The sequence below is a fragment of the Schistocerca gregaria genome, chromosome 5, assembly GCF_023897955.1.
Source record: "Schistocerca gregaria isolate iqSchGreg1 chromosome 5, iqSchGreg1.2, whole genome shotgun sequence".
Classification (NCBI taxonomy): Eukaryota; Metazoa; Arthropoda; class Insecta; order Orthoptera; family Acrididae; genus Schistocerca; species Schistocerca gregaria.
The window spans coordinates 100419013-100445659 of NC_064924.1; the positions used below are offsets into that span (position 1 = coordinate 100419013).

Genomic DNA, 26647 nt, shown 5'->3' on the forward strand with positions numbered 1-26647 from the left:
CCTTCTTAACCCCTTACACCAACAGTCACTTCACAAACGAAATTGGCAGATATCACTGAGTAACAAAAGGCATACCGGTGTCAAAACAGGAAACATTTTGCATTCTGACTGCTTACAGCATCATATTTTCACTTGGTGGCAGAAAGTAGAATTATTATTTATTTCAGCATACTCTGCAAGTGCATTGAGTAATGAACTTACCTATGATATTACAGCATCCTGAAAAGTATATGGTGCGTACTGCAGCACTTGGAACACCATCAATTTAGTTACAACAAACCAGTACATACAGATAAATTTTCAGCTTTATGTAACTATACCTTTGCGTTGTTGTTGTTGTTGTTGTTGTTGTTGTTGTTGGTGGTGGTGGTGGTGGTGGTGGTGGTGGTGGTGGTGGTGGTGGTGGTGGTCAGTTCAAGGACTGGTGCAGCTCTCCATCCTTTGCAAGCCTCATCATCTCCAAGTAACTACTACCACCTACATCCTTCTGAATCTGTTTAGTGTATTCATCTCTTGTCCTCCTCCACATTTCCCTCCAATACTAAACTGGTGATCCCTTGATGCCTTGGAATGTGTCCTACCATCTGTTCCTTCTTCCAGTCAAATTGTGCCAAAAATTCCTCTTGTTCCCAATTATATTCAGTACCTCCTCATTAGTTACATGATCTACCCACCTAATCTTCAGCATTCTTCTGTAGTACATTGCATACAGTTTTTAATTCTGTGTATCTAAACAGTGATGCTTTCAAGCTCAGAAAAGGATAGATCAGGAGATAGTTGAAGTTCCATTATTCAAGCTAACAATAATGTAAACTGATTACAAATGTAGATCCTTCCACTTTACATGAATTCTTTGTCTTGTCTCACTACTTATGTTGTTTTTCATGCTTGCATGTTCCTGCAAATTTCCCTTGTTCTTTTCCTCCATCACACCTTTTGTGTACATTACCCTAAATTCGCTGATGACATGGTAATTCTGTCAGAGAGAGTAAACAACTTCAAAGAGCAGTTGAACGGAATAGACAGTGTCTTGAAAGGAGGATATAAGATGAGCGTCAACAAAACCAAAATGAGGATAATGGAATGTAGTCGAATTAAGTCAGGTGATGTTTGAGAGAATTAGATTAGGAAATGAGACACTTAAAGTAGTAAAGCAGTTTTGCTATTTGAGGAGCAAAATAACTGATGATGGTCGAAGTAGAGAGGATATAAAATGTAGATTGGCAATGGCAAGGAAAGTGTTTCTGAAGAAGAGAAATTTGTTAACATCGAGTATAGATTTAAGTGTCAGGAAGTCGTTTCTGAAAGTATTTGTATGGAGTGTAGCCATTTATGGAAGTGAAACATGGAAGGTAAATAGTTTGGACAAGAAGAGAATAGGAGCTTTCGAAATGTGGTGCTACAGAAGAATGCTGAAGATTAGATGGGTAGATCACATAGCTAATGAGGAGGTATTGAACAGAATTGGGGAGAAGAGAAATTTGTGGAACAACTTGACTAGAAGAAGGGATCGGTTTGTAGGACATGTTCTGAGGCATCAAGTTATCTCCAAATTAGTATTGGAGGGCAGTGTGGAGGGTAAAAATCGTAGAGGGAGACCAAAAGATGAATACACTATGCAGATTCAGAAGGATGTAGGTTGCAATAGGTACTCGGAGGTGAAGAAGCTTGCACAGGACAGAGTAGCATGGAGAGCTGCATCAAATCAGTCTCAGGACTGAAGACCACAACAACAACAATCCTAAAGTCTTTATAAGTATTACAGTCTGGAGAAAACTGCTTCTACCTTACAAATACAAAGGGAATTATTCATTCTTTCTGTATCTCTGGGTAAGTCTTTCTGAATAGCTTCAGACTCAAAATGGTTGAGGCTGTCTATCTCCTGCCTTCCTCATACCCACACAAATTATCAACTTCTACATTATCATGGAAGAACATCCAACTGCATTCTTCTGCTTATTTTCAAAAATCATAGCAGTCAAATATTTGTTCTCCTTCCACCAGCCAGGGTACATACATTGACACAGAACAGCTAACATTTTCCAGTAATGCTTACTACAGGATTATGAACTCTCACATAGCCACAAAATTCACACAAATTCCTTTAGAGAGCTTCTGTATATTCTTTCATTAAATCTGTCCCCATGGAATCACCAACATATGTTGTTATGTATGGAATTAATTTCCTATTCCAGAGAACTGCTCAATCTTCACAATCATTATCTGAAAAATAACTCTTGCATTTTCCCTTCAACAATTTTCCAAACTTTACCAACATCATCAACCAACTTTTTACTGCATATTACAGGAGATTCATAATGTTTTTCTTTTCGTATTTCTGAAACTCATTTCTGTCAGTTCATCTCATATGTCTTAACTATAATCTCTCTTCACTGCTGGCTTCAACTGTGTTGTATTTTAGCACTTTATTGCTCTGCATGCCTTGCACTGGGCTCTCAGTGCCAGATCACACATATATTTCCAGTTCTGGGGTATTATCCTTTCATCAGCTGCACAATCAAAGAACTTAGAGATAGGGCCTTCTTTCAAATTTAGATCATCTGATTCATGTTTCATATTTAATTTTGCTTCATCTGGTCACACAATTGTTCCCAGAAAGTATGATCTAACAAATCATGTAAGTAACCTACAACTACAGTTTGATCTGTACTAAACCCCTAAGTGGTTTTTGTACTCTAATACTGTGTTGTAATCAGCAGTACTAGAGACACGTATTAAATGATAAACATATTATTATTATTATGCGGTATTTTTACACGTAGATTGCATTGGATACAAAAGCAGCACACAACATGGCTTAACAAGAACACGCAGAGAGTAATGAAAGAAGTTAGTTGTCACAGAGATGGTCAACTCACACTGAGTCAACTGTTGCTGCAAAGCTCAACCCCCTCCCAGCACCATGAAGTGAGCACACAGAAGGTCGTGATGTGATGAGAGGCAGTGTGACCAGTCATGTTGTAGATGCTGTGAGAGAGAGGTGAGGCTGGACCATTGCTCTATGGGAAAGGAGTTAGTGCTAGAAAGTGGTGGAGGGGATTACCTGCACAGGATAAAGGAATGTGAGGGGAAGAGGAGTGAGTTGAGGACATGAAGAGGAGGAGGATGGTAATGGTAAGGCTCCCAGAGGAGTCAGTGGAGACAGTAAAAGGTAATGTTTAATAAGGAAAACGTGGGCAGTGTTTTGGTTGTCAAAGGAGCAGAGAGGGCTTTAGAGAAGGAAGCTGGTATTGTCGTGGATCTGGATCGAAACATCTTTGGGGATGAATGGCGAGATGTCGCAGAGTTCGTTGCAACTCTTGCATGTACTGGTGAGAGATGACTTGTTAGAATGTGCACACAAGAGTCACTTGTTCTGAGCAAAACACTGGGATTACTATAATATGGGGAGAAAGAGAAGACAGCAGAGGATACAAGAAGAAAGAATCTCTGATATAACAATGATATCAACACATGATGGGACTTGTGTTGTGCTCTCTTAAGTGCGTAGGCTGGTTTTAACCTTCATAAGGATACAGTTTGTGCCTTACTGCTAAGGACAATAACGAAGGTGTTGATAGTGTGTGACAGTACCTTGTGAGGACCCAAATAAGGTGGCTGCAAAGTCACATGAACTGAGTTGTCATGGAGTATGACATTGTCACAGGTGGTGCAGTTGCTGTGAAAGACGACACATGTGGGTCAGGGAAGGGGGCACGAAAATATGAGAGATGTGTGAACAGATAAGCCCAATTAATGTGGATATGGCAGAGGTGGCAGAGGGAGTAGGAGGAGGGAAAGAGTGTTGGAGTTCTTTACATACGCTGCAGGAAGGACCAAATGTCCACCGTACATTATCTTGCCCAAAAATGATTGAAAACCCTCTTTGAAGGTGGTAGATATGCCTGAGAGGACCCACAGCAATGCTTCTGCCCAGCCACTGGCAGAACACATGAGCACCACTTTTGGAGTGTGATGCTAGTGTTCCAGGTGTCTGTTACTTTGTGGATGGTAAGCAGTGGTATGGAACTTTGCAACACTGCATAGACTGCAGAGTTTATAGAAAGGAACAGTGCAAGTTGCCAACCCTGATCTGTAGTGACGGATGATGGGCAGCTGAAGGGGGCCAGTCAGGTGTGAACAAACACATGGGCTACTGAGTCAGCCAATATGTCAGTGAAAGGGGGGGGGGGGGCAGTTTCCACCCACCTACTATCCCAGTTGATCATAGAATGTGTTTGAAATCTTACAAGGGAGAAAGTGTATCAACCAGATCAAGAGGTATGTGATGAAGATGTCCTTTTGGGATGTCGAAACACCAAAGAGAAGGTAGTGTATGTCAACCAACCTTGCAACGTTGGCAGGGAATGCACACAATCCTCCAGGTGCAGCAGTCACTTCTGATGTTTGTCCAAACAAAGCACTTGGTAAGCAGGTGTGTGGTGGCTTTGATCCCCAGATGGGTCAGGTCACGAATGGCATTGAAGACTATACGTTACAGGGCAGAAGGAACTCTGGGATGCAGGATGCTGGCAGAAGTGTCGCACAACACTGAAGTAGCTGACCCAGATAGGAGTCAGGATTTCACTATAAGGAACATAGATGAGTCTTGTAACAAATTCTGTACATCATTGTCTTGTTGCTGCAAGTGAGCTAGCTTGTCAAGGTCAAAGGGTGAAGTAATGGAGTTAATTCTTGACATGTAGTCCATGACAACATTGTCAGCACCTTTGATGTAACAGACACCTGTAATGTTCTGAAAAATGAGGTCCATATGTCAAAAATGATGAGGGCAAAGGTCAGTTGCAGCACTATACCTCGCAACAGTGTCTTCCCAAAAGTATTTCACTGCCTCATAACTGGCAAATAACTGTCAGAAGCAAATAATTTGCGATGGTGGAGGACAATTTCTTGGAGAAGAAGCGGAGAGGCTGAAAGACACTGGCTTGGCTGTATGTTGCTGAAAAACAGCGCTGATGGAGGAGTCACTAGTGTCCGCAGTAATAGAAATGTGTGCATTGGCAAGGAAGAGGGTATCATCACAGATCTGGATTGAAAGATCTTAGAAAGGAGGGGGAGGGGGTGAATGACAAGAAGCGAGATGTTCCAGATGTTTTTGTGATACTAGTGTGAGATGAATTGTCAGAATGAGTGTATGAGAATCAAATGTTCTGAGCACCACACTGGGGGAATCATCATAGCACTGGGAGGGAGCAGATATGAAAAGGATGAAAGAGTAGGGGCAGCAACATAACTTCAGACCATTTCACTCTGGATGTATTCTTGCCTGCTAAAGCATCCACGAGAGAGGCAGCATGGTGTATATGGTACCTGAAAAGGTTTGCCATTCTCAGAAACCTGTAAAGATGATGATCGGTATCATGCAGTGGTTGGTTGGAAATGAAGGAGACACTATTGGAAGTCAGCCGAATGCCCTCAGTAGTAACTTCATGAGCAAGAAAGGCGATACTAGCGTGGTGAAGTTGAGTTTTATCATGATTAAATTTGACACCATTTTCTGCAAGGACTCGTAAAACATGTGATTATAATGGAAAACTAAAACTGCAATCATGAGAACAAAACACAACTTATTCCTCTGTTACTTCTGTGCACAGCATGCCCACTGTCATGTAATGTGAGCGGCATATGTGCAAATCCAGGAATTAATATTTGTTCTTGTATTCTATTGCTCAGATAGGTAACAGTTACATGTTTTGGTATTGTGAAAGAGGAGAACTGTACTTATATGTTGTTGTGGTCTTAAGTCCAGAGACTGATTTGACGCAGCTCTCCATACTACTCTATCCTGTGCAAGCTTCTTCGCCTCCTAGTACCTATTGCAACCTACATCCTTCTGAATCTGCGTAGTGTATTCATCTTTTGGTCTCCCTCTACGATTTTTACATTCCACACTGCCCTCCAATACTAATAAGGAGATTCCTTGATGCCTCAGAACATGTCCTACCAACCGACCAGTCAAGTTGTGCCACAAATTTCTCTTCTCTCCAATTCTGTTCAATACCTCCTCATTAGGTATGTGATCTACCCATGTAATCTTCAGCATTCTCCTGTAGCACCACATTTCAAAAGCTTCTGTTCTCTTCATGTCAAAACTATTTATCATCCATGTTTCACTCCCATACATGGCTGCTGTCCACACAAATACTTTCAGAAACGCCTTCCTGACACTTAAATCTATACTCGATGTTAACAAATTTCTCTTCTTCAGCAACACTTTCCTTGCCATTGCCACAGTCTACATTTTATATCCTCTCTACTTTGACCATCATCAGTTGTTTTGTTCTTCTGCTACTGCAAGTTTCTCATTTCCTAATCTAATTCCCTCAGCATCACCCGACTTAATTTGATTATATTTCATTATCCTCATTTTGCTTTTGTTGATGTTCATCTTATATCCTCCTCTCAAGACACTGTCCATTCTGTCCAACTGCTCTTCAGGTCCTTTGCTGTCTCTGACAGAATTACAATGTCATCGTCAAACCTCAAAGTTTTTATTTCTTCTCCACGGATTTTAAAACCTACTCCGAATTTTTCTTTTGTTTCCTTTACTGCTTGCACAATATACAGATTGAATAACATCAGGGAGAGGCTACAACCCTGTCTCACTCCCTTCCCAACCACTGCTTCCCTTTCATGCCCCTCGGCTCTTATAACTGCCATCTCGTTTCTGTACAAACTGTAAATAGCCTTTCACTCCCTGTGTTTTATCTCTGCCACCTTGAAAGAGAGTATTCCAGTCAACATTATCAAAAGCTTTCTCTAAGTCTACAAATGCTGGAAACATAGGTTTGCCTTTCCTGAATCTGTCTTCTAAGATAAGTTGTAGGGTCAGTATTGCCTCACGTGTTCCAACATTTCTATGGAATCCAAACTGATCTTCCCCAAGGTCAGCTTGAACCAGTTTTTCCATTCATCTGTAAAGAATCTGCATTAGTATTTTGCAGCCATGACTTGTTAAACTGATAGCTCAGCAATTTTCATGCCTGGTCAACACCTGCTTCCTTTGGGATTTGAATTATTATATTCTTTTTGAAGTCTAATGATATTTCATGCTGTCTTGTACATCTTGCTCACCAGATGGTAGAGTTTAGTGAGGGCTGGCTCTCCCAAGGCTGTCAGTAGTTCTAATGGGGCCTTGTTTCAACTTAGGTCTTTCAGTGCTCTGTAAAACTCTTCACGCAGTATCATATCTCCCATTTCATCTTTATCTGCATCCTCTTCCATTAGAACTAGGTTTCCATCTGAGCTCTTGATTTTCACACAAGTTGTTCTCTTTTCTCCAGAGGTCTCTTTAATTTTCCTGTAGGTAGTATCTATCTTATCCCTAGTGAGATAAGCCTCTACGTCCTTACGTTTGTCCTCTAGCCATCCCTGTGTAACCATTCTGCACTTCCTGTTGATCACATTTTTGAGATGTTTGTATTACTTTTTGCTCTCTTCATTTACTGCATTTCTATATTTTCTCCTTTCATCAATTAAATTCAATATATCTTGTGTTACCCAAGGATTTCTACAAGCCCTAGTCCTTTTACCTACTTGATCTGCTGTCTTCACTATTTCATTCCTCAAAGCTACCCATTCTTCTCTACTGTATTTCTTTCCCCAATTCCTGTCAGTTGTTCCCTAATGCTCTCCCTGAAACACTCTACAACCTCTGGTTCTGTCAGTTTATCCAGGTTCCATCAGCTTACAATCCTGCCTTTTTGCAGTTTCTTCAGTTTTAATCTACAGTTCATAACCAAGAAATTATGGCCAGAGTCCACATCTGCCCCTGGAAATGTCTTACAACTTAAAACTGGTTCTTAAATCTGTGTTACCATTATATAAATCTATCTGAAACCATCCAGTATCTCCATGCCTCTTTCATGTATACAACCTTCTTTCATGATTCTTGATCCAAGTGTTAGCTATGATTAAGTAATGCTCTGTGCAAAATTCTACCAGGTGGCTTCCTCTTTCATTTCTTACACCCATTCCATATTTACCTACTACGTTTCCCACTCTTCCATTTCCTACTATTGAATTCCAGTCACCCATGGCTATTAAATTTTCGTCTCCCTTCACTAAGTGACATATCCGTGCTCAATTAACTTGTGTAAATGTATTGTCTGTTTGTAGACTATTGTCCTTTAAGTGCCATGGAGTATGATTGTTGTGGAGGTTGCTAGAACTTGCAGCATTGCAATAGTTTTCCATAATCTTGAATAATTTTTACTTCCCATTTTCATTTGCTTATGATTATGACCTGTGCCTTGGGTCCAAAGGCAAGTGCACCTTATTCTTCATTGAAGAAAAAAATACCACGTACCGTAATTGACTTTTTCTGATTTTCTGGATTTTGGTCAGTTGGCATACTTGAATCAGTGCACCTGTTGTTGTTGCAGTAATGATGAATTTTCATTTCTTTACAATGGAAATGAAGCTGAGAGAATACTGTCGAAGTCAAGGAAGGTGAACTAAAGGTGTAAAAGCCAAGTAACTGCAGAAGAGTGAAGTACGGCATAACTGAAATGTTGGAAGGCCCATTATGCTGTTCACGGTCAGTGGTGTTGATTCCAGGGAGGTTGCAACAGCAGAAGACTGTAGTGAAATGTTCAAAAACTTGCATAGGGTTGATGGTTGGTTCTCAAGAAATATGGTCTCAGATGGTGTATGGAACAGATCCTTGTGGATGCAGTGTGAGAAGTATCATTTCAGCATTTGCATTAGAAGTGTATACAATTGCATTTTTGTTTTCACAGAAATGTAATAGAGCATTTTTTATTTATTTATTTATTTTTTTAATATCACCTACTATTGGTACCTCAAATTCATCTCCATCTATGTACATACACTGCAAGCCACAGTATGGTGTATTGCAGAGGGTAAGTTATGCCATTATGAGCTATTTTCTTCCCTGTTCCTCTTGAAAATGGACCAAGAGAGAGAATGTAAGTCCTAGTTTCTCTTGCTTTGTATTCATTGACCATATGCAACATTTACATTAGTGGCAATATAATCATTCTGCAGTGAACTGCATATGCACGTTTTCTAAATTTTTTGAATAGTGTTCCATAAAAAGAATGTCATCTTCCATCCAGGGATTCCCATTTGAGTTCATGAAATATCTGTACAACACTCGGGTGTTAGCCGAACCTGCTGGTAACAAATCTAGCACCAAATATCTGAATCGGTTCAGTGTCTTCCTTTTATCCCAAACACTATGTTAGTACTTTTATAAATGAACTACACTTCTATAAAATTAACCTGATAAAGCAAAGCCAACCATTCACATTCCATACTACCATTCTTGAATTGTGGTTACACCTCAAAGATGGTAAAAGCTGGAAGATGTTACTCTCACTAAAGTATAAAAGTCGTTAGTTACAATGTTTGGAGCTACAATGTAAATACATAAATTAAAATATATGCTATTTCCTACATATTATCGCCATTAATATTGTACTTTTAATACACAATAAGCTCAAACTTACTTTGCAGTATATGGCATAAATAATTCGATTCCCATAGACCAAAATTTTGCTAGGGGCATAACTTTCTAGACCATTCACAGTATCTACAATACTTACACCTCGTGCATTACAGTAGGAAAGTATGATCCAAGAATCAGACAAGGCATACCTATCTTTAGTAGTTGACTTGCAATGACTTGGCTATTCAGTGACCTGTTTCTTTTACAGTTAACATAAATCTTACAATGACTTGTTACAATTGTTTCCTAATTTGGCATTAAAAGTACCCACTGGGAGGAAGGCAGAGCAAGATATTACATAATTTTACTCTTTGAGTTTCCCTTTCTAATTTAGTCAAAATACTTCATCTTATTCCTCTCGTATTTCTTTTTAAATAAGTCCTGTCTGCAGATAGAATACAGTAAGCATAAACAACTGTCACAGCATATAACTGTTTCATTGATCAGGTTTATTCCAGATTGTCACAGTTCATTGATTATACATTTCACAGGTATTTTAGTCACAAAACAGTCCTCAATTATTAGAACTACCATTCCATCTACAGTACTATTAAAAGTGCTAGTTCTTCTGCAAAGGAGTGTGTTACTAGAAGAAATTAAAATCTATTGCTTACTTGATAGGAGCACGTTTGAGCTATAGTATCAATGATATGAAATTCATTCCCTGATAATTTTAAGTATATAATGGTAACATCCACACTAAAAACCGAAGAAAACTGGAGAGAAGAAAATGACATTTAATTACAGGCCACTTTCTCTCTCTCTGATCTTATTAAAAGTTTTTATGGAGGCAATTATTTACAATGCTTTACAGACTCATTTTTTCCTATAACAAATCTCTTAATTGCCCTCCTGGTTGGCTTTTGTTACAGATTTTCCACAAAGAATGACAATTTTGATCTCAAGTGAAGTCAAGGCAGAGCTTTACAAGTTCAGAGGATACTGAGTGGATTGTGGGCAGGATGTAGTTGAGACCAATAGACACATATGGATACAAGAACCTGCATTTATTAGTATATTTTCATTGATGAAAAAGATACCACATACTGTAATTGACTTTTTCTGATTTTCTGGATTTTGGTCAGTTGGCATACTTGAATCAGTGCATCTGTTGTTGTTGCAGAAATGATGAATTTTCAGTTCTTTACAATAGAAATGAAGCTGAGAGAATACTGTCTAAGTCAAGGAAGGTGAACTAAAGGTGTAAAAGCCAAGTAACTGCAGAAGAATGAAGTACGGCATAACTGGAGTGTTGGAAGGTCCATTATGCTGTTCACGGTTAGTGTTGTTGATTCCAGGGAGGTTGCAACAGCAGAAGACTGTAGTGAAATGTTCGAAAACTTGCATAGGTTGATGGTTGGTTCAATGACTAGCAGCTGGCAATCATTCTCAAAAACAGTTCTCCATTATCATTAACCATAAGACAGAGAAAAAGGCACAGTGCCTGGAGTTGTATTATCCATATCAGAAACCAATGCAAGAGAGGCAGATCCAAAAATACTGGTGGGAGGGGAGACGAGAGAGCCATGTGGCGAGGTGTTGGGAGCAGCGACTGTGTAGAGACGGACGAGTCTACTGTGTAGGTTCGGTGGATGGTGGAATACCACTGTGGGAGAGATGGAAGGATAGTGGGCTGGACATTTCTGATTTCAGGGCATAACAAGGGGCAGTCAGAACCCTGGTGGAGACCGTAATTCAGTTGCTCCAGTTCTAGGTGCTCCTGAGTTAGGAGGGGAATGCTCCTCCAGACCAAAAGGTGAGACTTTGGGAAGTCAAGGAAGACTGAAAAGATAAGATATGGGAAATTTGATTTTGTACAAGGTTGGGGAGGATAATTACAGTCTGGGAAGACCTTATTTATACCCACTCATCACTGCAGATGTGATGACCATGGGTGGTTAGACTGTATGGAAAGGACTGCAGTATGGAATGGGCGGCAGATCTCGAAGTGGTGGTATTATTGGTGGTTAGTAGGCTTGATATGGATGTAGGTACTGACGTAGCAATCTCTGAGGTGGAGGTCAACATCTAGGAAGGTGGCTTGTTGGGTTGAGTAGGACCAGGTGAAGCAAATGGGGAGAAGTTACGAAAGAATGTGGGTAGGGTGTCCTCACCCTTGATCCACATCACAAAGATGCCATCAGTGAATCTAAACCAGGTGAGTGATTTATGATTCTGGGTGTTTAGGAAAGATTTCTCTAGGTGGCCCATGAATAAGTTGGCATAGTATAGTGCCATGCAGGTGCCCATAGCTGTACTACAGATTTTTTTGTAGGTAAGTCTTCAAAGGAGAAGTAAGTGTGAGTGAGGATATAGTTGGTCATGTTGACTAGGGAGAAGGTTGTTGGTTTAGAAACTGTCGGGCATTGGGAAAGGTAGTGATCATCAGTGGTAAGGCTATGCACATGATGGATTTTAGTGACAAGAGAGGTGGCATCAATAGTGATGAGCAGAGCACCATGTGGTAAAGGGACAGGAACAAATGGAGTCAGTGGAGGAAACGGTTGGTATCTTTTATATAGAAGGGTAGGTAAGAGACTGAAGGTGGTGGTCTCTGAGAGCAGAGACTATCCAAGTGGGGGCATAGTAACTAGCCACAATGGGGCATCCTTGGTGGTTACGCTTATGGACTGTAGGAAGCATGTAGAAGGTAGGAATGTAGGGAGTGATAGAGGTGAGCAGAGAGATGGACTCTGGGGAGAGGTTCTGGGATTGGCCTAAGGATTTGAGGAGAGAGTAGAGGTCCTGCTGGATTTCTGGACTCGTCCATTCCTATGTAACTCATGCTCCCAACCCCTTACATCATGTATCCCAGTAATCTAGCTGCAAAGCCTGTCCCACACGTCCTCCCACCACCAAATACTCCAGTCCAGTCACAAACATCACCTATCTGTGAAACCAGTCATGTAATCTACAAGCTAAACTGCAACCAATGTTCTGCATTCTATGGGGGTATGACGACCGACAAGCTGTCTGTCTGCATGAATGGCCACTGACAAACTGTGGCCAGAAAACGACTGGACCACCCTGTTGCTTGGCATGCTGCCCAACATGACATTCTTCATTTCAGTGACTGCTTCACAGCCTTTGCCATACAGATCCTTTCAACCAATACCAGATTTTCTCAATTGCGCAGGGGGGAACTCTCCCTGCAATATAGATTACTGTCCTGGCCCCAACATTTGTTAGTTATTGTCCTCACACATCCAGACACTTTCCTGTTCCCGTGCCCGCACTACACAACCCCCTACTCTACCAATGCACCATCTCTGTACTTCTCTCCTTTTCTGTCCCCCCCCCCCCTTCCCGGTCTAACCTCTCAAATGCACCTTGCTGCCCTACCCTCTCTCCAGCTCGTCCTTGCACACTCCCCAGCAGCACTTCACCATTCCCCCACCCCTACCCTGCTATCCCTCCTGCACCTTGCCCAAGCTTCTTCCTACCACCATCCAGTTGCCTTTCCTATCATGCACTGCTGCTGCTGCTCCTCCTTTATGACAGTCTTTTTGTTGAGACTATCCACGAGTCAGCATCTCTGCTGTTGGTGAGTAGCACCTATCCTTTTAATAATAGTGTTACTTGAAAATTTAGTTAGGCCAGTAAGTTTTAAGGAAGTTCTTATTGTTCAGTAATCTTATGTTGTTTTTAAGCCTACAAAATAATGTGACTAAAGGGATGCACCACCAACAGGAAACATAAATGATTTGTCACTTAAATTATTGATTATGATGCAGCTATGTTTCTCAAGATAGGAAAAATAGTGTGTTAAACCTACGTGCTGCTTAAAGATGTTAAAGTGATCCTTTGCATTTGTTAGGCATTGTTATAAACACCTTACCATGTGATCATTCCTAAAGTTTAACCTGAAATCATCAGTCTGGCACCATTTCTCTTGTAATCTTCTAGACTCTGTAGAACAACTTCTGCAAGCCTTACTTGTTGTAAGAAGGTGACTACTCAACTATGTAATACAGTCTTACATTCTATCAGTAACTAAAGAATTTTATGATAATGAATTAAGTGTTTTTTGGTTCTGTATTTTTCGTTTGAGTTATTGAAGTTTTGTTGATGCCTTTCAGCTGATTACCAGCAAAAGATGAATTTATTCAAAACTGAACTTGTTCCTCATTATATGGTGTTCATCTTTGTCATATACAATTGATGCAGTTTCTTTCTTTTGTCACAGTTAAAAATTGGTGCCAAACCAGGATTAAAACTAGTCTATAATGCTTATAGTGAACAATTGTCTTACCTGAAACTTCCTGGCAGATTAAATCTGTGTGCCGGACTGCGACTCGAACTCGGGACCTTTGCCTTTCGCGGGCAAGTCCTCTACCAACTGAGCTACCCAAGCACGACTCACACCTTGTCCTCACAGTTTTACATCTGCCAGTACCTCGCCTCCTACCTTCCAAACTATACAGAAGCTCTCCTGTGAACCTTGCAGAACTAGCACTCCTGAAAGAAAGGATACTGCAGTGACATGGCTTAGCCACAGCCTGGGGGATGTTTCCAGAATGAGAGCTTCTGTAACGTTTGGAAGGTAGGAGGCGAGGTACTGGCATAAGTAAAGCTGTGAGGACGGGGCATGAGTTGTGCTTGGGTAGCTCAGTTGGTAGAGCACTTGCTCGCGAAAGGCAAAGTTCCCGAGTTCGAGTCTCGATCCGGCACACAGTTTTAATCTGCCAGGAAGTTTCATATCAGCACACACTCCACTGCAAAGTGAAAATCTCATTCTGGAACTGTCTTACCTATTAATCCTTCAGAGTACATTCCCAGGACTCCTCCAGATATTCACTGTGCTTGTATTTCCTCCTACTTTATGAACCTCATGTGGGGGGGGGGGGGGGGATGCAGATGATTATGTCCATGGAAATACCTTTCCATTTAATGGAAAGCAGTCAGTAGTGATTGCCTTTGCTCTAGATGTCCTTCCCAAGTAGGTTCTTTTCTCCCATTACAAAGTTTGTTATTGCCATTTATTTCTCTCTCTCTCTCTCTCTCTCTCTCTCTCTCTCTCTCTCTCTCTCTCTCTCTCTCTCTCTCTCTCTCTGTGTGTGTGTGTGTGTGTGTGTGTGTGTGTGTGTGTGTGTGTGTGTGTGTGTGTGTGTGTGTGTGTGTTTGTTTGTTTTAATGCATCTCTACTGTTGCAGTGGGAACGGAAAGGGAGCATTACACAAGCATATGTGTTTTATCGAGTGGTGGTGGCTGCATTCTTTATAGCAGCTTTACTTGCCTCCATAACAGGAGCTGGAAGAGTGATAATATCTATCTGGAAATGGCCAATCTACCTCACAAACTGGGGTTTAACTTTATGCACAGTTCAAGCTATTTTTTGTCTAGTTAATGTTCTGAATGCAAAGCTGAAGAGGCAGCATCAAATTTCAGGTACATACATTATTTATTAGTTAACAGGTAAGTACGATCACAAAAGGAGTTAATTTCCAGCTTTATGTAAAATTTTATTCTTTCTTATTTAGTAACAGCTGAAGGTGTTAGTGGCACAATGCCACTGGAATACAAAATTTACTGGGCTATTCACACCACAGCTGCCACTATTGCTGTCTGTATCACCATTTCCTTTTGGACTGCAGTCTATGATCCTGGTGAGCATGTTATAAGTGCAGCAAGCACAGATTCCCCTACTCTTGTTAAAAGTTGATAAATAGTTAATAAATTTTCATTTCAGTATTGCAAATTTCAAGAAGTTTTGAACAGTACTATAATTATTCACTAGATTTTAGTTTTAACAATCTGTAAGGTGAATGGCATAATTATGAGAGTTACACTATAACCACTTCATTAAGCAGTAGGTGCATGAGATAGGAATGTGCAATGGAGAGGCAGGCAGTAGGTGCGTAGTATAAGAATGCAACAAAGGTAACAGCACCAGGGAGATCATGCTGTGTGTGATGGTGGTATGGACGAAATACACATTCCACTACCTAAAACCTTGACAGTACTAGGTTCGATAAACCCGTATTTTAACCCCTAAAAAACTGTGTGCATGGCTGATAGTGTGAACTGAACTGAATATGCAAGACATCAAATCAGCCATGGCTGAAAATACTTTAAAAACTGTCAGTATGATATACTACAACTACACTAATATACTCAAGGCTATCCTCCTCCTCCTGTGATTGTGTGACTAAAGAGACCATCAAAATTATGGTTCAAAGTGTTCTAATTGACAAAGATAGTGGCTTACAACTGAGTCGGGTATCAAACCCTCCACAGAGCCTAAAAGAAAGGGAAGCATTCCCATACAGTGAGGTCTGCACCCTGCAGTAATAGTGTGGACACTGTCACCAGAGTATGGAGCCTCCACTTTCACAACTACTGCACAGATTGTGGTAGGAGTGGAGTCATGCAGGCAATAACTGGCAATATGTATAAGACACTGACAAGAGTGAAGCAGGAATCATCAGAGATCACCTGAAGATGGCAATGAGTCTGTCTGCTGAAATATTGTGGAAAAATTATGATGTGACCAGACAGACATCCAAGAATTCTACAAGCCTACAAGTACACTCGGAAAATATCAGATCATGCGTCGAACATGTTTTGCACAGGGATTTGTGCTTTGTGGCCAGGGGCTGGGACTCAGTGTGACAAAGGGAAGAACCAAGAAATTTGTTACTTTGGGTTGGCAGTGGAATGGCACTTTTGGAGGTGTGGGAAGGTTTGTGGGTAGGATGTTCCTTGTTTCTGTGCACAATTATAGTCGAAACCCTGGCAAAGAAAATGGTTCAGTTGTTCCATTCCAGTGTGACACTGGGTGGTGATGATAAGGCTGCTCATTTGCAGATTCTTTAAGATAATGGGAGAATAATGGTTATGTGATGGTATGGTGTGGGAAACATGTCTGTGAACTAGATTTGGAGGACAGTGTCTGCCTGTGAATGCCTTAGTCAGACTTTCAATATACTGGGCAAGGGAGTTCTAGTCACTGCAGATGTACCATCTGCAGGTGAGAAGGCTATTCGGGAATGATTCAGAAGTGAAAACATCTGTTTGCCTATGTATCAAACTTTTTGTGTGACAAACTAGTCAGATTTGAATCACTAAAAACAAAGAGACTAATAAAGCATAAATAGTGGTTCAGCCCACAATGGATACATCTTATATGTGCATATTTGTTGTTATGAATTAGTTTTGTATGAAATTACAAACTGGCGTAAGTTTCTTTTCCATCTGAAGTGTGGACTGTAACATTCAGTTTGTACCAGACATCACTTTTCCTCTTATGGAGCATTTTGTAACTTCGTGCACTACATTACTTAATGTTTGTCTTACACACTCCAGAGCCTCACAGTACAGCTTCATTAGTGGCCATATGATCCCAAGAGCTAGTCACTTACAACCTGTCACTGATACACTAAAACAGCAAGATGTGCACTCAGTTTCCACACTACACCATTGCTTTACTCTCCTACATGTTTCAGTAAGAGGAAATGAAACAAGAAGCAGCAAGTGACCTCAGTGCATGGCTTTCAGATTTGGCATACTTACAGACCTACGACAGGAAGGAAGGAAGGAAGCCACTATGGCATTGGTGTAACAGCAGCACCTTGGTATCCAATGTATGGAAACCACAATATTGGGCTCATACTCACTCAGTTTCTGATCTCTACTATCTGCCTGCTTAAGTGTAATACTGGGGCTATTACACTGAGGAGCATTGTTCAATGCATCAGTTCCCTGTGATGACTAGTGATAGAGTTCTCACTGCTAGTGCTCAATGTACTACCATGTTGTAGCTGTGTGTGCCTCCACAAGGCAATGTGTATGTATCAACACTGAAAATACAAACTGATAATTTAACATTTACTGTCTAAATGCTGGGGACCTCCTAAGGCCCTTCCCCAATATTTCTTGTCTTACTTTGGCATTACACTAACTTGATAGCTGGATATGTTGTAGAGAGCAAATGAGATAGGACCTGGATATGTTAAAAAATGAAAGGTTGTTGATAGTTTCAAAGGGGGCATTAAGTAGTGATTGACTGAACCAGAGGACAGAAATACAATAGAAGACAAATGGTTTACTCTGAGAAATGAAATAGTGAAGGCACCATAGGATTAGATAAGAAATCCTTGGCTAACGCACACAACATATTGAATTTTGTTTGTGAAAAGAAAATTTATTAAAAAGCTTCAAATGAAGCAGGTCAAAGGGAATGCATATATCTAAAAATGAGAATGACTGTAAATGGAAAATAACAGAGCAGGAATAGCTTGGGAATGCCATGGATAGGAGAACTAAAGGGACCTTTGGAGAAAAGGGAATTACCAGTGTGAATATTAATAGCTCAGATGGAAAAAGAGTACTAAGCAAAGAATGGAAGTCCAAAAGGTGGAAGGAATATACAGAGGGGTAAAAAAAAAGTATCCACTATTTAAAAGTCCATAACTTGCAAACTAACTGATGGAGTTGTCTCATTTTTGGTGGAAGTGTTGCTTGAAGTCCAACATAAAGATATCACTGTAGGTGTTCGAAATGGTCACCATTAACATCCATACACAAACGATGCCGCCAAACTGCAGCACAAACTACTAACTGCAATGGGTTCAGTTGGATATTTGCATATGAATGTACGATGGATTCTCGAAGTTCATCCAATGTATGTGGCTTTTGTCGATGAACAACGTCCTTTAGTGTTCCCCACAGGTAAAAGTCCAGAGGAGTTACGTCTGGGGAATGTGATAGATACTCCACAGCACCTCTATGACCTATCCATCCTCCTGGTAGATTTTTGTTGTGCTACGCCCTAACACAATTTTGGTAGTGGGCTAGGGCACCATCATGTTGAAAGTAAACTCCTCTGTCTCCATACAAGTCTCGAATGGCAGGTAAAATGGATGTCTGAAGCTTCTGAAGGTACACCTCACCGGTAACCGTGCTGTCAAAGAATAATGGCTCAATCAAGCCCTGGTAAGAGAGCCCACACCACTCATTTACTCATGGCAAATTCACGGCTTTGTCTACATGGATGTTCGGATTTTTGGTGACCCAGTAGATTTAATTGTGGCGATTTACTCTACCATTGAGTTTGAACTGTGCCTCATCAGACCACACAATCATCTCTGCAAACTCTTCATTGTTGCGCACCATGTTAGTAAACCACTCGCAGTACTCCATTCTACGATCTGGGTTGTCCTCATTCATTGCATGTAGCAACCGTGGGATGTAGCACTTCCACTTCACTGTCTTCAAAATTCGCCAAACACTTGAGTGGCTCACTCCAGTTTCACAGGCAAACTGTCTCACAGACTTCTATGGTGAGTTAGTGAAGTGTTGTAACACATGGCGGGAGTTAGCTGGACTTATTACTGTTACATGTTGTCCAGATCATTGATTGTGTACATCTTTAACACAGCCTTTGGCTTAAAATTTGTCTCGAATGCAACAAATTGTTAAATGTGTCGGTGGCTCTGTTTGATACTTGGCCAGCCATGTTTGCTCGAGTAACTAGGTGCAACTAAGAACAAAACACTGTCTATATTGCGACTGTCATCTGACAAAACAAAACAACACAATACAATGCTTGTGTGGCGATTGCCGGAACTACAAACTATTACACTACCAAAGGTGAGACAACACTGTCAATTAGTTTGTCAGTTATGGACTTTTAAACTGTGAATACATTTTTTGGACCCCTCTGTATAGGAATTACATGCAGTGGAAACAAACTTGAAGACAATATTATGGAAAAGAAGAGGGGGCTAGAAGAAGACCAGATGAGAAATGATCTGTGAAAAGAACTCGACAGAATTCAGAAATACTCTGGTTGAAATAAGGCCCATGGAGCAGCTGATATTCCCTCAGAAATATTGACATTCTTTGGTGAACATACCATGTCAAAACTATCCCTCTTGGTATGCAAGACAGGTAATGACAGGCTAATTTATCACCTAGCTTTAAGAAGAATTTGACAATTCCAATTCCAAAGAAGAGCAGAAAAATGTGAATATTAGTGAATCATCAATTTAATAAATCATGGTTGCAAAATACTCACCATATAGCGGACATGCTGAGTTGCAGATAGGCACAAAAAAAGTCTATTACAAGGTGTATTCAAGAGGTTAGACAGAGGGCAGGGGAGAGATGGATAGCAGAAAAGGATAGAAGAGAAAAGACTGGGTATATTGGTGGAATTAGGGCTGTGTAGCGCTGAAATGGGAACACGGAAGAGACTGTATGGTTGAGAAAAATGACTAACGAAGGTTGAGGCCAGAAGGGTTATGGGAATGTAGGATATGTTGCAGGGAGAGCTCCCACCTGCGCAGTTCAGAGAAGCTAGTGTTGGTGGGAAGGATCAATATGGCACAGGCTTTGAGGCAGTCATTGAAATAAAGGCTGTTGTGTTGGGCAGCATGCTAAGCAACAGGGTGGTCACCTCGTTTCTTGGCCACAGTTTGTCAGTGGCCATTCATGTGCACAACAGCTTGTTGGCTGTCATGCTCAGATAGAATGCAACACAGTGGTTGAAGCTTAGCTTGTAGATTACATGACTGGTTTCTTAGATAGCCCTGCCTGTGATGGGATAGGTAATGTTAGTGACTGGACTACAGTAGGTGGTGGTGGTGGTGGTGGTGGTACGATGTATGGGGACTGGTCTTGGTTCTAGGTCATATTACAGGATATGAGCCATGAAGTAAGGGGATGGGTATATTGTGTAGGTTCCGTGAATGGTGGATTACCACTGTAAGAGGGGTGTGAAGGATACTGGACATTTCTTATTTCAAGGCTTGACAAGAGTTTTTGCAGCCTTGACAGACAATGTAATTTAGTTGCATACAAGGAGAATGCTCCTCTGTGCCCGGACTGTAGGGTTGTGGGAGACTGGAAAGATAAGGCATGAGAGGTTTGCTTTTGGACAATGTTCGGAGGATAATTACGGTCTATGAAGGCCTCAGTGAGACCCTTGGTATATTTCGAGAGAGACCGCTGATCACTGCAAGTGCAGACCACGGGTAGTTAGGCTGTGCGGAAGGGACTTTTTGGTATGCAATGGGTGGCAGCTGTCGAAGTCGAAGTGCTGCATGTGGTGACTGTAATTATCCTCCCAACCTTGTACAAAAACAAATCTCCCATTTATTATCTTTCCAGTCCCCCACAACCTCCCACAGTCTCACCATCCAACTACAGAGGAGCATTCCCCTCATAACCCAGTAACACCCAGGACTGGAACAGTTGAATTACATTTTCCACCAGGATTTCGACTAATTCTTGTCGAGCCCTGAAATGAGAAATGTCCTGCCCACTATTGTCAATGTCCCTCCCATGTTGGTATTCCACTGTCCACCAAACCTATACAATGTACTAGCCCGTCCCTACACAACCCCTGCTCCCAACCCCTACTTGTCCCATACAGCTTCCTACCACCAACACCTGCTCATAGTCCAGTCACAAAACTCACCTATCCTATCAGAGGCAGGGCTACCTGTGAAAAACCAGTCATGTACTCTACAAGCTAAGCTGCAACCACTGTGCTGTATTGTATGTGGGCATGACAACCAACAATCTGTTTGTCTGCCTGAATGAACTGTGGCCAAGAAACAAGTGGACCACCCTTTGCAGAACATGTTGCCCAATATGACATCCTTCATTTCCATGACTGATTTACGGACTGTGCCATATGGATCCTTCCTTCCAACACCGGCTTTTATGAATTGAGCAGGTGACAACTCTCCCTGCAATACAGCCTACATTCCCGTAGCCCTTCTGTCCTCAATCTTAGTAATTTTTCTCATCCATCCAGCCCCTTCCCTGTTCCCATTCCATCAATGCACAGCACTCATTGCACCAATACAAACAGTCTTTTTACTTTTCTCCTGTTCTGCCCCCCCCCCCCTCCCACTGCCCCCCCCTTCCACCTTTTCCCTGCTCTCCATCTAACCTCCCAAATGCACCTAGCTGCCCTACCCTCTCCCGACCTTGTCCTTCCGTGCTCCCTACCAACACTTCACTCACCTCTACCCTGTTATCCCCCCCCCCCCCCCCCCCTTGCTGCAGCCTCCTCTCCCACCCACTCGTTTCCTGCTCCCATCATCCACTGCTGCTGTTGCTTGCAGTGTGGGTTTAGCTGCCAGAGGCTGCAGTAATGTGTGTCTGAGTTGTGCTTGTGCGCATTTGTGTGCGCGCGTGGTCTATTTTTGACAAAGGGCTTGTGCCTATCTGAAACTCAGCATCTCCACTACATGGTGAGTAGCAACTTTCCTTTCCACAATACTGTTACATTCCATCCTGGATTTTAGACTGTTTGATGGTTGCAAAATACTTACTTGAAATTATTTTCAGAAGAATGGAAGGAAAAGAAAAACGCAGGTAGAAGCTGTCTATGAGGAATATCAGTTTGAGTTTCAGAGAAATGTAGGCAGACTCAAGACAGTACTGACACTGTGACTTACCTCAGATGATAGACTGATGATAGGAAAACAGACGATTATAACATATGTAGGTTTAGAGAAATGTGTTGACAGTGTTGACTAGAGAACTATTAAAGGTACCAGAGGTAATATGCAGGGTGTGAAAGGATGTCTGCAAATTGTACAGAAATCGGAAAGCAGTTACACGAGTGGAAGGACATGAAAGAAGGCATCGGCTTAGAATTGAGTAAAATAAGGCTGTAACCTACCCCAGTGTTATGCGATCAATGTATTGAGTAATCTGTGAATGAAACCAAGGAGAAATTTGGAAAATGGATTAAAGTTTTTTTTATGGGGGTTGGGAAAGTTACCCACTTACTACATCCAAAAATTCATCTAATGACTAGGAGGCGTTTCCATTAAGAAATTTTTTTAATTTCCTTTTAATGCTATATGGCTATCTGTCAGACTTTTGATGCTATTAGGTAAGTGACCTAAGGGCAGCATAATTTACCCCCTTCTGAGCCAAAGTTAGATTTAACCTTGAGTAGTGAAGATCATCATTTCTCCTAGTGTTGTAGCCATGTACATTGCTATTACTTTTGAAATTGTTCAGATTGTTAATAACAAATTTCATAAGTGAATATATATATATGTATTATGAGGCTACAGTGAAGATCTGTAGCTCTATAAATAAGTGTCTGCAGGATGATCTTGAATTAACTCCAGCAATTATTCTGATTACATGCTTTTGTGCAATGAGCACTCCTTTACTCAATGATGAGCTACCCCAGAATATGATGCCATATGAAAGCAGAAAATGAAAATAGGCATGGTAAGCTAATTTACTCAGATGTATATCGCCAAAATTTGCAATGACCCTAATAGCATAAGTAGCGAAACTCAGATGTTTCAGCATATCCTCAGTGTGTTTTTTTCCAGCTCAACCCCTCATCAATGCATACACCTAGAAATTTTGAATATTCTACCTTAGCTACTGATTTCTGATCAAAGTCTATATTTATTAATGGTGTCATTCCATTTACTGTGTGTAGCTGTATATACTGTGTTTTGTCAAAGTTTAATGAGAGCCCATTTTCAGACAACCACTTAATGAATTTTCTGAAAAACATTGTTTACAATTTCACAAGTTAATTCTTGTCTGTTGGATGTGATAGCTATACTTGTATTATTGGCAAGAAGTACCAGCTTTGCATAGAATGGCAAGTCATTAATATATATTAAGAACAGCAGATGACCCAAGACTGAACCTTGTGGCACCCCATTCTTGATTGTTCCCCAGTTTGAGAAATCACCAGTTTTTTGCATATTATGTGAACTGCTTATTTCAACTTTCTGCACTCTTCCAGTTAGGTATGATTTAAACAATTGGAGCACTGTCCCATTCATACCACAGTACTTGAGCTTATCTAGAAGTATTCCATGATTTACCCAATCAAAAGTCTTTGATAGATTACAAAAAATCCCAACGGGTGACTTCTGGTTACTCAGAGCATTTAATATTTCATTTGTGAAAGGATATATAGCATTTTCTGTTGAAAAACAATTCTGGGAACCAAACTGACATTTTGTTAAAACTTTATTTTTACAATGGTGTGAAGCTACTCTACAATACATTACTTTTTCAAAAATTTTGGATAAGGCTGTCAGAAGAGAGATTGGGCGGTAGTTGTTGACATCAGATGTATCCACATTTTTATGCAGTGGTTTAACAATGGCATACTTCAGTCTATCTGGGAACATACCCTGCTTCAGAGAGCTATTACATATGTGGCTAAGAGTCCCACATATTTCTTGGGAACAAGCTTTTATTATCCCGTTGGAAATGCCATCAATTCCATGTGAGATTTTATTCTTGAGAGAGTTTATTATCTTCCTAATTTCAGCAGGAGAGGTGGGGGAATTTAAATTGTATCAAATGGTGTGGGTAAGGCCTCTTCCATTAACTGCCTTTCTTCTTCTAATGAACATTTAGATCCTATTTTCTCTACAACATTTAAAAAATGATTATTCAAAATGCTTTCGACTTCCGGCTTGTTGTTTATCGAGTTTCCATTTTTTTCGATGGTGATGCCATCGTCCTGTACTCTTGGTTGCCATATCTCCCTTGTAATAATATTCCAAATTATTTTGATTTTGTTATCGGAGGTATTAATCTCAGACATGATGCACATGCTTCTGGACTTTTTAATAACCTTTCTTAATGTAGCACAGTAGTTTTTATAATATTTGGCTGTTTCTGGGTCATTACTCTTTCTTGTTGTTAGTTACAGTTCCCTTTTGTGGTTACAAGATATTTTTATTCCTTTACTAAGCCAAGGTTTTTTGCATGATTTCTTATAATTAGATTTGACTACTTTATTGGGGAAACTGTTTTCAGATCCTCTTACAAGTGTATCATGAAATAAGTTATATTTTCAATCAGCATCGGGTTCCTTGTACACCTCATCCCAGTCTAACTGCTGAAGATTTTCTCTGAAATTTCTAATTATTGAGTCATTAATTGAACGCACAACTTTGGAGGGTAGTTTTGCATTACTGAATTGAGCTATGTCACATACTGTAACTAGCTGAGCATCATGATCAGAAATCCCATTCTCAACAGGACAAGAATTTGTTTTTAAACCTATCTATAAAAGTGTTATCTATCAATGTGCTGCTGTCCTTTACCCCCCGGGTAGGAAAATTAATACAGATGTCAAATTGAAAGAACTGAGCAAGACTTCCAGGTCATTCTTCCTATTACACTCTTTCAATGTATCAACATTGAAGTCCCCACAAATAATAATTTGCTTTCCCCTATCTGACAGATAGCACAACAAGGCATCCAAGTTTTCCATAAATAAATGAAAGTTTCCTGAAGGGGACCTATACACTGTTACAATTAGTTTAAGTTGACAGGCACATGCTTCTATATGTTGCTCTAAACAAAACTTTTTTGTATCTAAGTTTTCTACAAAGTTATAACTTTTGACATATGTGGCATCTCTTCCTCCCACCTTATGCTCTCTACTCATATGTGCAGCTAGTTTATAACCACTGATATTTACCTTTTGCATATCAGACACAATGTGATGCTCAGACAGGCATAGTATATCTATTTCATTATTAGATTCAATGTCATCTAAACAAACCAGGAGCTCATCTATTTTATTCTTCAATCCCAGAATATTTTGGTGAAAAATGGTAATATTATTTTTTTACTTTACTTTTCTGAGAATCTACTTTTTTCTTGAATCCACCTAGATTTTGGTAAAATATGGTAAAATTATTATTTACTTTCCTGTTGTGAGAATTTTGTGAGTTTTGGACCTCTTTAGCACCTGCCTGGCTGAACTTCTCATTGGATACTGATATTAGCCTAAAAAAGAGGTACATCCATGAATACTAGTGTCCCCCCTTGTGGATTTCGCTAGCAACCCTGCCAGTTTACCCTTCCCTTTCCTATTGAGGTGTAGGCCATGCCTTGTGAAATCCCCCCCATCGATAGCCTCGACAGGAACCAATCCAATGTTTGACAGAGAGGCTGCCGTATGCAACCGATCCAACTCCATATTTACCCTCCTGACAGAGCAGTTCAACTGGGGCTGTCCATGCTGCACGAAAGCAGGCACTAGCCTAACATTGATATGGGTCATTGCTATTTTCACCAGGTCACACTCAATACTGTAGCCCTGATCCCTATCAATACTGTTTTCCACTCCACCCACTATCATCACATGATCTTGCTTTGTGAAATTCTTGCACAAGGAACCTATATCCTCTACCACTGCACTTATTTTGGTGTTTTGTAACTAGTATGTCAACATAAAAAACTAAAGGAATTTTGCAGTTACCAATGAGCATTCTGGGTGGCTAAATATTAAACTTTGACAAAGACACCTCAAGAGGTAGAAAAATGCTCTTTCAAAAGTAGAACATATAAAACAGGAAGTTGAGTGTTCGTACAGTCATACGTACATACATACATACATACATACATACATACATACATACGGAAAAAAACAGCCATTTATCATAATAAATACAAATCATGATACCATAAAAAGGTTCCCAACATCTTTGTTTCGGTACAAAATAAGTACAAATGGAAAGGCAGAAGGGTTGAAGTCCTTTCAAGTGTCAATTAAGAGAAAATTCTATCTGATCAACTTGAATGATTCATTGAATGATTAAGGAACTAGCAAGTAAAAATGCTCAATAAAGAATATAATGAATCAAAGAATTATTGAACGTATGTTACGGCATGAATCTTTACTGAAAACTGTAGCCCAAGGTGGGCAGCCTTTGCAGCCTAGTGGTCAAAGGGACACACTTCCATACGGAGGACCCAGGTTAAATTTCTGGTATGTCAGATATGTTTCCTACATGGGGGGACTGGACTATGGTGCACTGAGCCACACAATGCCATTGAGGCACTACATGATTGAGAGGTAGTGTATCCAAGATCAAAGCATCGACAATGGCTAAGTGTGCGGTGTGATGATTCTGTACCCTGGTGAATGACTGAAGATGATGTGGCAGTCGGTTGACTTACCAATGGGTTTCCATAGTTGTAGTAGTGCTGGAAGGAATAAATTTCAGGGTGTGGCCTATGTAAGAGTATTAAAGGCATGTTGATAAGCTTAAATGAAGAGTATAGCCGACTATTAACGGAACTTGAGAGAAGTTCCTTGAACTAACACAACACAAGTAGCTTTCAAACACACCATATGTTTATTGACTTTATGTGATAGAAGCACTTGCTCTCCAGACTCCTTGG

General features: G+C 40.5%; 1 protein-coding gene across 1 annotated transcript in view; it reads left to right on the forward strand.

Annotated features, from left to right (window-relative positions):
- The window catches only part of LOC126272850 (protein rolling stone-like), a 221785-nt gene that overhangs the window by 191901 nt on the left and 3237 nt on the right, over positions 1-26647 (forward strand). Inside the window, exons 3-4 of the mRNA XM_049976062.1 lie at positions 14647-14881; positions 14974-15099. Coding sequence (XP_049832019.1) covers positions 14647-14881; positions 14974-15099 — 361 coding nt within the window. The remainder of the gene's footprint in view (positions 1-14646; positions 14882-14973; positions 15100-26647) is intronic.